At 34.6% G+C, this 16,079-nt stretch overlaps 1 protein-coding gene across 1 annotated transcript; it reads right to left on the bottom strand.

Moving 5' to 3' along the window:
• Positions 1–4,438: 4,438 nt before the first annotated feature.
• On the bottom strand, positions 4,439–15,257 carry LOC134244976 (uncharacterized; the record flags this gene model as incomplete). The annotated part of the gene is made up of 5 exons (XM_062727227.1): positions 4,439–4,447; positions 4,727–4,880; positions 7,428–7,582; positions 14,289–14,432; positions 15,108–15,257. Coding segments are annotated over 5 exons (612 nt in total), but the record flags the coding sequence as incomplete, so codon positions are not given.
• Between the last annotated feature and the right edge of the window lie 822 nt (positions 15,258–16,079).

Here is a 16,079-nt window from a genome sequence, read left to right as displayed (position 1 = left end):
CTCTGTCACCTCCTGACAATCTTTGTAATTGCTTTGGCACCTGCATGAAAAAAAGTGAAATTTGACTCACCTGAACTTTTTGTGTTGGCTTTCACTGTTTTCAAATCATATTTGTATTGCTTGATAGATACAATTTCTCATTAGGCTCAATATAAAATTTTGTGATTGTAAATTGATGAATGACAATCTTTGATATTGGCATTCAAAAGTCTGACCTGTGACAATCTTTGTGATGGCGGCTCACCTGTCAATGACATTTTGTGATGGCTTTGACTCAGGCATTACAATCTTTGTGATGGCTTTGTAACATGGAGCAATCTTTGTGATGGCTTTGACTCACCTGCATTGACAATCTTTGTGATGGCTTTGACTCACCTGCATGACAATCTTTGTAATGGCTTTGTCTCACCTGCATGACAATCTTTGTGATGGCTTTGTCTCAAAGTATGACAATCTTTGAATGGAATTAATGACTCACCTGCATGACATATCTTTGTGATGGCTTTGACTCACCTGCATGGCAATCTTTGTAATGCTTAAACCTGCATGACAATCTTTGTGATGGCTTTGCAGAAATCATGTGCTTGAGTGCCCAGAATCCAGAGCCCATGTTCTTGAATGCACCAATCTTGTGTCCTGATATTTTAGTTGTTTTATATCTAGAAAGGACTTCATGTAGGTCAGTAAGAAAATATTTTATTTTTAAAGAAAACAATTTTTGTGAAATATAAATTGACCCCATATTAACATTTTATTTTCTCCAAACGAAGTTATTGAACATATGGAACTCTGTTTCTTATTAAGGTCTTCCGTTTCCAGGGAGATCGAGGCATTTTTTTTTTCGGTGAAACATCTTTTTCCCTATTATTATTATTATTATTATTTTTTTTCTTACCGATTTTTGTGCACGCCAGTTCTATGAAACGGCTCGGTCGATGTTTCACGAAACTTTCAGATCTGATAGATATTGGTCTGAACCTTATGGGAATTTTTCATAAGTACGCTCACTTCCGGTCGTGAGTTTTGGACGATTTACTGATTTTAAGAGGGTCAGCTTGTCCGGGCAATCACAAGTGAAGATATTGACACTGAAGATACATAAGGATCTGTATTGCTTTTTTTAATCTTCGATGCAAAAGGCGTTGAAGCTAGTTAGCTCGTTATAATTATTATTTTTCTGACCATCACATTTTGTGTGAAATTCTTTCGAAGACTACTGGATTGATTTTTATGAAATTTGCTGGAACAACTTGTTGCACACAGTAGACTACACTAAGATACATAAATTCTGTGTATCGGTTTTCTGATTTTAAATTGACATCTTGTTTCGCGGATAATCTAAAGAACGGTAAAAGATATCACTGTGAAACTTTCAGGGATTATAGATCGTGATAAGTACTATCCAAGACGCGATCTTTTGTACTTCGTCTCTACTTCCTGTCGTAACGGCATGCAAAGAAAAAAGTCAAATTTTTGAACTTTTTTGATTTATATTTTAAATTTTTGATTTCGATGAACATTTCTCATTAGGCTGAATATATAATTTGTTTGTAAATTGATGAAAATGCTACCCGAGATATTAACATTCAAAAGTCTGAAGCGGTATCTTAATGGCACGGTCAAGTAGATTCCGACTTTCGATAATAGGGGTTTATAGATAGCCGAGTTTGCTTGAACGAAAGTAACATAAGGATGAAATGTGATGTCGTGGTTTGTCACGTCGTAGGTTCGTTGCAATTCGGTGTGAAATTACATTTAAAAGGCTACTCCAAGTCTTCTTTAATTGGTTTTGGTTGATTTCAAAGTAGAAATAAAAAGAATTAATGTGCACATGAAGTACAATATCTATATCTTTTTGCTTTGCATCACGGTAACACATAGCTTAAATCATAGTTATAATAAATAGTTTTTCAAGAATGTAGGAAGTAATGCTACTCCTAATGCACACTTGTGTCGATTATAATATAATAGGAATTGCAACTGTTACAATAAGAACATATTTTACTTTTAAAGATAACAATTTTTCAAAGACTGTTATTCAGCCTGTTAAACATTTTAATTTCTTAATGCAAATTATTGAAGTTTTCTCTTCCTTTGCTGTAAGTACAAACCAGTAGAGCTTCAGTCTCGACAGAGACTTCTGGTTCATGAAAGTGTAAGTAATCGGAATAGTCAACTTTCGTGATTGAAAATTGAAAAATTAACCATTCATAGCTGTTTCACTGCTTTAGTGTTATTTGCCTATATACGATTGATTGATTGTATACTGTTTAAAGTCCCTCTCCAGAATATTTCACTGATATGGAGACGGCACCATTGCCGGTGAAGGGCTGCAAATTTGGGCCTATGCTCGGCACTCAGGGCCATTGAGCAGGGAGGGAATCTTGATCCTGCCACACCTGCTGTGACACGGGGCCTCGGTCTATACCGTCTATCTGAAGGACCATGAACATTCCAAGAGAAATTCGCTAAGATTTACTCGTTGCGTTTGGCGCGAAATTATGAATAGTGACCCTTCTTTCATAATTCCAAGACAGATTAACTGTTGCAGAATTATATGTACTTACAAGTGAAGTAAGAGTAGTTGTTCAAATAGCGTAATCGATAAGCGTATTGGATTTTCACGTTAGTGACCCGTTTCAATTACCAGTGTGTCCAAAATATGTTTAATCCATTTTCAGCTCCATTTTATGGGTTATTTTTCGGAATCGGACGGAAGACCTACTCGTTGCTTGCGACGATCATTTATCGTTGTTAGCTATTATTATTTTTCTTCTTCCTGGGAAAATTTTCTGCCACGAATGATCTTGCAAACTACACATACAGATGCGAAATGTTTTTAGGGTCAGTAGACATGTTATGTAGATTTGCCGAACGAAGGTCATTTTGCGCGCACGTGCTTGCAAGAGCGCGCACGTGCAACATGAAAAATGACCAATATAATTAATAAAGATGTAACTTTTTCAATTTTGGATGAAATGCATTGAAACTCATAATATAAGGACAAATTAGTAGGAAAGACAAGATGCCATGGTCAAAATAGCAAGAACCAACGCGCATGCACGTGCACTTCACTCTGATTGGCTGAAACTAAAGTCTCAATATCTTTCTTGTTTATTGATAAAATCCTTTGAAATTTTGAACATAGTCATATATTTGGGATATCTACAGCATGATATATAAGCTGTTATAATGAAAGCATGGGCATGCACGTGTGCTTTGAAGAGCGCGCACGTGCAACACGAGAAATGTCCAATATAATTGATATATAGACGTAACTTTTTCAATTTTTTATGAAATGCTTTGAAACCATAATATAAGGATAAATTTGAAGCATAGACAAGATGACATGGTCAAAATAGCAAGATCTCACGCGCATGCACGTGCGCTTCGCTCTGATTGGCTGGAAACTAAAGTCTCAATATCTTCTTGCTTTTTAACAAAATCCTCTGAAATTTTGAACATAGCCATGCATTAGGATATCCTACAACGTGATATCTAGCAATTGTCTTGAAAACACGTGCATGCACGTGCGCTGCAATCTGATTGGCTTAAACTTTAAATAGCTATAACTCCCTTGATTTTCAACCAAACAGGATGGGATTTTGAACATCGATAGATATAATAGATTTCTACAAGAAGGTATAGTCAATATGCACATTCATACACGTGCGTGTACGTGCGCTGCAATCTGATTGGCTTAAACTTTAAACAGCTATAACTCCCTTGGTTTTCAACCAAACGGGATAGGATTTAGAACATACATTGATGTAATGGACTTCTACAAGAAGGTATGGTCACCATGCTCATGTATGCACCTGCGTGCACGTGAAATGAGTAAAATCAAAAATAAAATTGAATGAGCGTATTTTTTAATACTTTTGGATTAAATATCTTAATATTTTGTATATTACAATATATAGATTGTGTAGACAAGATGATATGGTCATTACGCACATGCATTCACATCTGCACGCGTGCAATGCTAAAATTTGAATGAATTTGGAACACTTCTTTGTAAACGTTAAAGTCTCAAATGCATAGAGTTTATTTTATTAATGGAGCTTACAGGGAATATGGCACCAAAAGGGAGTTGGGGGCGTTTGGGGAACATCTGTAACGGTCCCCGTTACAATTAGCACTAGTTTAGGTTACATTTTTTTTCTAATCCAAGTTAAACTCTAAAGCAAGACCAAAGGGTAAAAAAAATGGTGGTAACCACTAATAAAAAACTATTTAATGTGAAATATGAAAGTCCACGCAAAAAGCATAAAAAATTATGTCCAAATGTTAATCATTTTCAAAAGTAAGTGAGACTCCAAGTTCATAGTTCAAGAAAAGTTCTTTCAAAAAGAATATAAATATTGATTATTAAAGCCCTAAAAAAAATCACAAAAAATCCTATTTCCTTTAATCATGGCAACATTGAGGATTGAGATTAAGCCAACTATAAACAGATCTTTTTTAATCTCATAATTTAGTCTACCTGTGTACCAAGTCTTTTCGAAATCTGACCAAAATGAAAAACTAATTTTGAAAAATGTTTATGCAGCAACAGTCAAACAGATGGACAGAGAATGAAAACCTTACTAATGCATTGAGATCTGCAAGTAGAGGAAAAGAAAGAGGTCAAGGTCATAATACCTGTTCTTTATCTTCAATTCATCTGACAGCAGATTTGTCGCTATCCCTTATTATGGAGCAGGGGTCAAGGTTATAAACATACCTGTTCTTTGTCCTCAATGTATCTGACGGCAATATCATAGCTATCCTTAATGATGGCGCCAACATTGTAGTGACCCCTTCTGTCAAAGTGCTTCTCTTTCTTCTGCAACATTATCGCTATAGCAACCGACACAGCAACCGCAGAGGCCTGGCATCTATAAAGAATTATATCAATCTTTTGTATTCATTGATTTTGTTGATCCTAGCAGAGGTCTGGTATCTTTAAAGATTTCTTATTTATTTTGTTAATCTTGTTATGAGTTTTTATACCCCCCGCTTGAAAAGCAGGAGGGTATATAGTAATTGTTAATTCCGTCCGTCTGTCCGTACATCTGTTACGCTTTAGGGTACCTATCTCTTATCCGCAACTCCTCTTATACCACTGAGTGAAATTTAATGAAACTTTCACAGAATCTTTATTACATATTGCCATTGTGCACCTCCTATTTTACTTTTTGATCTGACACATATTTTGTGTTTCCCGGCCATGGCAAATCATTGACTTTGTCATCAGTTATAACCATATGGGAGGTGGGGGGTATCATTTAGTGAGCTCATTGCTCACAGTACCTCTAGTTTTTAAATATTCATCAGTTGAGCTTAGTATATATGAACATTGAATATTCATGCAAATATGTCAAAGTGGAAGTCCCAACCACTACCTTAACATCAGATTCTCAATTCATTCACAGCCTTTTCTAAGGATTGGAACTAGTTGGATGTTTCAGTTTTTTTTATCATTTGTATTTTTTGTATAATTATTGTTTTTATTGATCCCTTTATACTGTGAGCTTTAACTAGCTAATCGACATACTTATACAGCTCTTTAAGAATTAAATGTGCTGTGTGGCAACGCACTTTGAAAAAATTACGCACTTTGAAAAAAAAATTTCAAAGTGCGTTAAAATTGGGACAATATCAACGCACTTTGAAAAATTTTTTCAAAGTGCGTTAAGATTCTACATCAATATAATTTACCATGGAGACACTTAACGCACTTTGAACAAAAAATCATATTTTAGTCATGGAAAGATTTTTTTTGTTATTTTACTTAAACTTATCTTTCAAAAAACTAAGCCTAACTCTAACCTCAAAAATGAATTGATTTACTCCATTGAAAAAAGGAGAAGACGGGTATAAGATCCCAGTCCAAATCTTATCTTTCCAGTACATAGGTGTAGGTAACAAACGGGGGAGGGAGCAATAAACCTATAAAGGGTACGCTGCATTGTCAATGCTTATGTAATGTATATATATCTTTCCAAATTAAGTGGGGGACTTAGACCTGCCCCCCTCCCCTGGCCATTTGCCCAGTCTACATGTCTATGCTTTACTCAAAGCATTCATATAATTAATATGTATTTACCTAACTGTTATGACATTGAAAACTTTCAAAAATAAATGAGTTAATTAAAACAGATGAAAACAAGAAATTTTTAAGTACAGTAAAACGTATGAGAGAGAAAGAATTTTCATAGTTTTGAACAATCAAACTGGTCCCTTTTTATTATGATAAATGCTAAGTTGCTTGAAGCTGTCCTCTGTTAGTGCCCCCTATACACCTTTACATCTACTTATCAAAGACTAGAATTAAAAAAAAGAAGAAACGAATTAATGAACTTAAACAATCGTCAATTTTCCCTTTTATTTTATCAAAACCTTAAATATTTAAAACATCAATATCTCAGGTCCTACTGTGACTTTATCATAAAAAAGTTATCAAACCAGAATCCAGTTTTTATCATACCGATTATTTGAAGGAATATTGATCAATCCTTACAATTTTTTTTCAAAGTGCGTTAATATGGTCCCAAATTTTAACGCACTTTGAAAATTTTTTTTCAAAGTGCGCAATTTTTCAAAGTGCTTTGTAACAGTGCTGTAATAGATTTGAACTCGGTGAAGCATACACTAAGAGAGTGCAACATAACATATTTTGTCCTCTATTTGTTTGTAAAGAAAAATACAACGAAAAGTTGTTTCATTAAAAATGAACCATGATAAAATATACAAGAGAATTGCTATCTTTCTAATTGTAACTAGTATTGGTTATTTATATAATTATATAATCATATTTGTAACTTTGATACCTTGCTTAATATGAAATTTTTAATAAGCATTTTGTGCTAGCAATTCTACAAAACCACTCTGACTTCTACATATTTTTTATATGCAAGCAATTGACCATTTACTCGTAAAGAGTCTTCAGCACTTGTAAGTTGAACACTTCTGCTGTGTTAGGAAACAGTTTAACTGTTGTTTTACATTTCTAAGCACCTGCAACAATTCAGCTTGACCACAAACTAACCTTAGGTCACAGTTAGAGATTCTTATTTCTGACACAAGTAAGCTTAACCTCAAACTGATCTTAGGTCAGTCAGATATAGCTTGACCTCAAACTGACCTTATGCCATAGTCAATTATTCTAAACCCCTGGCACAACTTACATGTAGCTTGACCTCAAACTGACCTTGGGTCATATTGAGTTATTCTAAGCTCTGATAAAACTTCAACTGGTCTTGGATCATAATGAATTTTTCTAAGCTCTTCTACAACATAGCTTGACCTCAAACTGACCTTGGGTCATAGTGACTTATTCTAAACTCTTCTACAACTTACAATGTAGCTTGACCTCAAACTGACCTTGGGTCACAGTGAGTGATTCTAAGCCCCTGGCACAACTCAGCGTGGCCAAAACTGACCTTGGATCAAAGTGAGTGATTCTGGCCACATCTGCTGCATTCCTGGCCACCTGTTCAAGGTCATGAAACATGTGGACCCCCAGGATACTGGTCCTCATCACAGCTCCATTGGGCGCCACCTTACACTGGCTCTCCCTCCATACACTCTCCGCCGCCTACAACAGAAGGATAGACCCTGATAATATCTTTAATCATCATTATAACCATGCTGTCATTATCACGTCCTTAGCATGTGAGTATGTCTTAATCTGACATGTGATCATGTCCTATTTATGTAATCATGATACCATGCTGTCCTTGTTATGTGATCATGTCCCTCTCAAGTGATGTTCCTATCATGTACTCATGTTCCTATCATGTGATCCTATCATGTGATCATGTGGGTGCAATGATACGCCTACCACACAATGATACGTATCACAGTATTCAGTTCACGGTACGATATGTATCACGATACAGACATTTGTCATCATATACTTCAAACTCAAATGTTTTATCAAATGCTCATAACACTAACCCTAGGAAAGTGATTACATCCTTCGACCCGTTAAATATCGGACAGGAAACAAGTTTATTTGCCGCTTCTGCAGTTTCATTGAGCCCATGTTTTGTGCGGAAGCCATTTGAAATTGTAAATGATAAACCAACCAGAAGTCTCTGTTGAGACTGTAGGCTTGTTATTGGTTTGTACTTATATCAAAGGATGAGAAAAAAAGCCAAATACCATCAGACCAAAACTGTAGGATGACTAGCGTTTTTAAGGAATTTCAAAGAAAATTCAATTTTGAGTAACCATGGCAACATTGTTCATCGAAATTAAAATCCAATGCACTATTTTATGTATTTTAGTGTAGTCGACTTGTGTGCAAAGTAATATTGAAATCAAATCAAAACTGTAGAGATCCTTCAAGAAATTTCAAAGAAAATTCTATTTTTTAGTAACCATGGCAACACCGTTCATCAAAATACACAAATGCACTATTTTATGTATCTTAGTGTACTATACTTGTGTGCCAAGTAAATATTGAAATAAAATCAAAACTGTAGGAGGAGGATGAGTTTTAAAGGAATTTCAAAGAAAATTCTATTTTTAGTAACCATGGCAACCCGTTCACCTAAATCAAAAACCAATGCACTTTTTCATGTATCTAGTGTCATCTACTTGTGTGCCAAGTGATATTGAAATCAGACCAAAACTGTAGGAGGAGTAGCGTTTTAAAGGAATTTCAAAGAATAATTTATTTTGAGTAACCATGGCAACACCGTTTACCGAAATCAAAAATCAATGCACTATTTTATGTATCTTTGTGTAGTCTACTTGTGTTCAAAGTAATATTGAAATCAAATCAAAACTGTAGGAGGAGTAGCCTTTTAAAGGAATTTCACAGAAAATTCTATTTTTAGTAACCATGGCAACACCGTTCATCGAAATCAGAAACCGATGCACTTTTTCTAAGGATCTTAGTGTAGTCTACTTGTGTGCCAAGTGATATTGAAATCAGACCGAAATTCAGGAGGAGTAGCGTTTTTAAAGGAATTTCAAAGAAAATTCTATTTTTAGTAACCATGGCAACACCGTTCACCAAAAAAAAAACAATGCACTAATTTATGTATCTTAGTGTAGTCTACTTGTGTGCAAAGTAATATTGAAATCAAATCAAAACTGTAGGAGGAGTAGCGTTTTTAAGGAATTTCAAAGAATAATTTATTTTGAGTAACCATGGCAACACCGTTCACCGAAATCAAAAACCAATGCACTATTTTATGTATCTTTGTGTAGTCTACTTGTGTTCAAAGTAATATTGAAATCAAATCAAAACTGTAGGAGGAGTAGCGTTTTAAAGGAATTTCAAAGAAAATTCTATTTTTAGTTACCATGGCAACACCGTTCACCGAAATCAAAAACCGATGCACAGAATTATGTATCTTAGTGTAGTCTACTTGTTTGCCAAGTGATATTGAAATCAGACCAAAACTGTAGGAGGAGTAGCGTTTTAAAGGAATTTCAAAGAAAATTCTATTTTTAGTAACCATGGCAACACCGTTCACCAAAAAAAAAAACCAATGCACTATTTTATGTATCTTAGTGTAGTCTACTTGTGTGCCAAGTAATATTGAAATCTAATCAAAACTGTAGGAGGAGTAGCGTTTTAAAGGAATTTCAAAGAATATTCTATTTTTAGTAACCATGGCAACACCGTTCATCGAAATAAACAAGAGGCCCAAGGGCCTTGAATCGCTCTTCTGATAAATTGTACAACCTATCACTTGTAATTGAAGCCTCTAACCCTAGGGACACTCCTGAGACCAAAGTTGCACCACCTGACAAAGTTTGATGATTCTTAGCCAAAAACGACTACTTCTTGGTCTACATTTCTTGGAAAACCCCAAATGCATCAACTTACACAGTTTGATTATTCTAAGCCATTAATACCTAAGATACTTAAAAATAGCCATAAAAAGTTGAAAGTAGGTCACTGTAACCTACTTTTTGGTTGACATTCTCCGAAAACCCAAGATGCATCAAATGACAAAGTTTGATGATTCTAAGCCAATAAGTACCAGAGATACTTAAATATAGCCATAAAATGTTGAAAGTAGGTCACCATGACCTACATTTTAGTCTACATTTTTCAAGTCCCAAAGTTGCATCTGCTGACTAAGTTTGATGATTCTAAGCCGATAAATACGTAAGATACTTAAATATAGACATAAAATGTCGAAAGTAGGTCACTGTGACCTAATTTCTGGTCGCCACTCTCTGAAAACCCAAGATGCATCAACTGACAAAGTTTGATGATTCTAAGCCAATAAGTACCGGAGATACTTAAATATAGCCATAAAATGTCAAAAATAGGTCACTGTGACCTAATTTTTCGTCATCACTCTCCGAAAACCCGAAACGCATCAACTTACAAAGTTTGATGATTCTAAGCCAATTTGTAAAGGAAATACTTTAATATAGCCATAAATGTCAAAATTAGGTCACCATGATCTAATTTTTGGTCGTCACTCTCCAAAAACCCAAGATGCATCAACTCACAAAATTTGATGATTCTAAGCCAATAAATACCTAAGATACTTAAATATAGCCATAAAATGTCGAAAGTAGGTCACAGTGACCTACATTTTGGTCAACATTTTTCAGAGTCCCAAGATGCATCTCCTGACCAAGTTTGATGATTGTAGGTCTGAAGGTAATCAAAAAATGGCAATGCCTTTTAAACAATTTGAAAACATATGCCTGCAAAATTCTAAAAGTAGGTCACAGTGACCTACTTTTTATTGAGAATCTGTTTAAGGTCCCAATATGCAGCAACTTACAAGATTTGATGATTCTAACCCTTTCAGTGCCTGAAATAATGAGATTTAATGTTTTAAAAAGGTTAAGTCATAAGTTCAAAAAGTAGGTCACGGTGACCTACTTTTAGGTTGACGTTGTTTAAGGACCCAAGATGCATCAACTGACTAAGTTTCATGATCATAGGCCTAAAAGTGTCCAAAATATGCCTTCAAATCAATTTGAAAACAAATGCCCGCAAAATTTAAAAAGTAGGTCACCGTGATCTACTTCGTAACATGATGTGAAGTCTTAAGATGCATCAACTTACAAGATTTGATGATCCTAGCCCGTATAGTAAGCAAAATATAAACATTTTTATTAATTGTTAATTTAGGTCAACTTCAAAGTGACCTTGAGGCCACGCCCTTTGCCCCAGGGTCATGCCTTGAACAATTTTTAATCTTCAACATATCCTGATCCTTGTATGTAAATTTGGTGAAAATCTGCCTGGCGGTTCTGGAGAAGAAGATTTTTTAGCAACTAGTACTTTTGGTTTTGTTTTCCTGATTATCTCCCCTTGTTTTAGGGTCCCAACCCTTATTTTAGAATAAATGGTAGCCCTTGGGCCAAGGATACCCTTTGGCAAATTTGGTACTGATTGGCCAAGGGGTTTTTGAGCTATGGCCCATATTCTAATAAAGTGCCGCGCCACAGCATGATACGCCCGTCAAAAAATTACAATTTTCTTGAACAGTTTAGGTGAAGAAAATCACATAGAATCTGATTCTAAGATTTTCATTCCTTAAAATATTTATCCATCCCCTGTGATCTAGGCATCAATTCTAATAAATATTACATCACTGATAGATTTCTGTGCTGGTTGTGTTAGACATTGTCAAATGCCCATCATCAAATTAGTCTTAACAACTTAATCTATACCAAATTAATTTTGAAAAAAAAAGGCTTGCCATCAAATGACATATGTTATAAACTGAACAGCAGTTCTTCTGTATAATCCCCAAAGGGCTGCTTAATCACTAATCAGAGCGACTGAGACAGCAAGCCTTCCTACATTGACCTCATTAATTAATCTTTAACTGAATGCTCTGCTACTCATTACTACCAAGAGATGAATGGGTCTGCACTATCTACTATAATTTTATTTCAAAAACATATAAAATACTCTAGATTTTTTTTATTTGGTTGAGATTTAATGTCCGACAGGTTTAAGTATATAAATCATATGGACATGCTGATTCAACCCCACCCCTTTAAATTAGTTTTTAAATTAATAATATTGCATAATATCAGATTAGTTTAATATACAATATCAAATTAGTTTTAATTACTTTTCATCAAATTCATTTCAAAACTTAAGCTAGTCAACAAGAGCTATTTTTAATCAAACAGGCTTACCCGTTTGCCTCTTAAGGGATATAAGATAACACCAATGCTCTGTCAGTTAATTGCTGCACTCAAAACCCATTAATTTCTCTCTAATTTGACATGCAATTTTCTGTTATCAAAATTCTTCTTGACCAGTGCCTGATAATTATACTCATGGGAGACATGGGATTTCTCTAACATACATTATATTTGTTTTAGATTGCTGTCAAGTATATGCTTAAAAAAATAAGTATTTTCTTGATTTAACACTTTTTTTATAAGAACAGTGCAATACTTTTACATTATTTGGGATGTGTAAATGAAGAGTAAAAAAATACATTTTTTAAAAAAAATTCACTTAAATTAAAGGTCACAGTGACCTTGAAATAGGTCGCGACACACCTTCTACCTAAGACGCATAAACTGGCCAAGTTTGATGATTGTAGGTCTTATGGTTTTCTAGTTATGGGCCGGAAAGGATTTTTCCATATTTGGCTCTAACTTCTTAATTAAAGGTCAGAGCGACCTACTTTTTGTGCGCGACACACCTTCTACCCAAGATGCATCAGATGACAAAGTTTGATAATCCTAGGCCTACAGTGCAGGGAAATAATTTTGTTACAGCATCAATGCTGATTTTGGTGCTTCCTATGCTTGCTGATTTTGATGCTTCCTTTGCTTGCTGATTTTGATGCTAGTTATCCTTATCCTGATCCTGGTTTAATCCTTATCCTGATGCTGGTTTGAAACTAGGTCAATGCTAGTAATGCTACCGGAAGTAGGATTATCCTTGCGGAAGTGGATAATTCAAAAACAGCATCGCTATTTTAAGCCATTAAAAATAATTTTTGGGGTAATTTTTATTTGTAATTTGTATTAAATGACTTTCCTTTATCTGTTTTCACTTTGGTCAATGCTACTTCTATCCTTTGCTTGCTGATGCTGATCCAGGTAATGCTGTTTTTTTAAATGCTGATGCTGATGCTAGTTCTATCCTGATCCTACTTATGCTGATCCTGATGCTGGTTTATGTAACAAAATTAGTTCCCTGCACTGTAGTAGTATTAAAGTTATGAGCCGGAAACGAAAAAGCTAACAGACAGACGGACAGACGGACAGACGGACGGACACGAAGCCTATAACATAATACGTCCCGTCTTAAGACGGGCGTATAAAAAGTTAACGCACACCACACGACGCACACCGCACAAATGGCCATAGCATTAGCTCTTTGAGCCTTTGGCTCAGAAGAGCTAAAAACCAATGCAATATTTTATGTATCTTAGTGTAGTCTACTTGTGTGCCAAGTAATATTGAAATCAGACCAAAACTGTAGGAGGAGTAGTAGTGTTTTAAAGGAATTTCAAAGAAAATTCTATTTTTAGTAACCATGGCAACACCGTTCACCGAAATCAAAAACCGATGCACTATTTTATGTATCTTAGTGTAGTCTACTTGTGTGCCAAGTAATATTGAAATCAGACCAAAACTGTAGGAGGAGTAGCGTTTTGAAAAATTGTTTACAGACAGGGGACAGACAGACGGACGGACGGACGACGGACACCTTACTATCGCATAAGCTCTTCTGGTCTCTGACCAGTAGAGCTAAAAAGGATGATCCGGATAATTATTGAACTGAACCGTAATATCAGTTTCTAGTATCGTGAACAGAACTGTTGAAAAAAATGAACAGTGGTATACCATCAAACGGTTTATTGTTGCACTCTTATGATTATGTGACTATCATTTTCTATTTATTATCATGTTCTAATCATGTGATCACATTCTTATCATGTGACCATGTCTTTATCATGATACAATCTTGTCCTAATGCTAATCATGTGACTTTGTTCTGATCATATTATTACTTTCCATTTTGTCCTCATGCTACATGTGATAAGTATATGTTCTAATCATGTGATCATGTTCTAATCATGTGATCAGAAAGGGACTCAAACTAATGAAATCTGTTAAACTCCCACATGTTAGGAAGATGAATTTTTGAAGATTTAATAAACATTTTGTTAGACATGTACATGTATTGCCAATTTAGTCCTATTTGAATTGCAGTTTTGGTAAAGTGATAGCTGAAATAGTTATCTTACAAAGTTTTAGTCTGCTAGATGTCCAGGAGTACAAAAGATTTTTTTTTTGAAATAGCAGTTTTGAAGTACAAGATGAAATATACAAACTGTGTAAGGATCATCACGGTAACTTTTGTGGTGTAGAACACGGTCGGTTGTTTTTCCAATTCCCATTCCAACAAAATCCCCCAACTCAGGAAATCCCTTCTTCATCCAGTCCAGAAATAGGTGGGCAATGTCTTTATGATTCACCTAAACACAAAGTGGTCAAACAAACATGATGTTTTGAACATTACTCCTCAAGATTTAAATATGGTCAAGATAATCAACAGCAATCAAATGCAAAAATTCAATGGAACAATATCTCACACAATTGCCCAAGTGACCTTGACCTATAAAATATGTGACCTTAACTCAAAACCATGATTTCGAGATAATAAACAGCAATCAAAGGCAAAAATTAAATGGAAGAATATAAATTTTGAGCAGAGTATACCTGTACACAAAATTTATTGTTGCAGATTGATTTCAAAATGACTATTTGGGTAATAAAAAAATTAGAAAAAATAATAATTGGTTTAAAACTTATGTCAGTATCTCACATAAATTCCCAAGTGACCTTGACCTGTAAAATATGTGATCTTAACTCAATACCATGATGAGAAAAAAGATAAGATATTTAGAGGTAAAATGTACTAGATGAGTGTCATTTAGATATTAATTTAATATCATGACCTTGGCATAAAAGATAACATGTATCTTTAAGAAAAGAATCTTAAGTGAGTGACAGTTAAATATTAATTTCATTGCATAAAAAACATGCAATTTGGTGAGTTATACTACTAGAATACATCATTTATCGCAGCACAAATGAAAAAGCTTGCTTTCTTCCTATCAATCTGTTTTGAAACTGTTAGCTTTACATACCATTCCATTGTTGTCTGTGAGGGACATCATTATTATAATCATCTGATCGGAGTCATCTGACCAGTCGCCCTCCTTCCAGCGACTCTGATGGGGGTTGTCCACCAGGGACTTGTGTTTATACTCCAAATTGTCCTTCAATTTCCCAAAATACTGAACCAGAACAAAAATATATACCAACAAATATACATGTATTACAGTTCTAGGTCCTTTCAGTTTTTAAAGATTTTAGTGGAATACTATAGAAATACTTTTTTTCTGCGGGATATTACTTAACGCTATGTACGCGGTCACAAATTTGGCAAAATTGGAAATTTGGCCTAGCGTACTTAATATTAATGTAAAGCATATAGTGACAGTTTAAGAAATCCGTGTAATTTTCTACCCGCAGATTAAACAGAAATTGTCATTCGGCAGAATTATGACCTTGCGAAAAAAGTATTTCTACAGTACTGTACTTGATTTTAAAAATTTATCTAATACTGTTTTACATGTAATTTGATTTAAACATGTTTATTTTCAATGCTTTCTATTTCCACTGTGAAAAAATTAAAGTTCTTAGTGCACTGTTTTGTGATGTCAATGAAGAGTAAACCCTAACAAGCATGAATTCAAAATTAAATACTGTTTTTTTGTGAACTTAACATGCATCAGAACTTGACAATAAAGTTTATATTGATATTGAATTTCAATTTATATATAACATTTCAGGCAGTTCTGTTACTAACAAAATGTAGAAGGTCCATCTAGAAATACAAATTGATTTCATGGCTTTCGTTCTTCATAATTACATTCTACTTAAGCTCTTCTACACAGAGTGAAAATAATGTCGACGAAATTTTTACCTCGTGAAACTAAGACCTTGCTTTAGTGTACAACATAATAAAAGGGTTTTTTTTGTAAAGGTTACAACGTAAAAGGCATCCCATCATATAAAACGATCACCGTAATAGCGAGATTTGGGTTCCACTGCAC

Source organism: Saccostrea cucullata, unplaced genomic scaffold (assembly GCF_032062105.1).
Source record: "Saccostrea cucullata isolate Sc308-1 unplaced genomic scaffold, CSIRO_AGI_Scuc_v1 ctg13275, whole genome shotgun sequence".
Taxonomy (NCBI): Eukaryota; Metazoa; Mollusca; class Bivalvia; order Ostreida; family Ostreidae; genus Saccostrea; species Saccostrea cuccullata.
The sequence above is the reverse complement of the archived record's forward strand: the minus strand, read 5'-3'. Positions and strand labels throughout refer to the sequence as shown.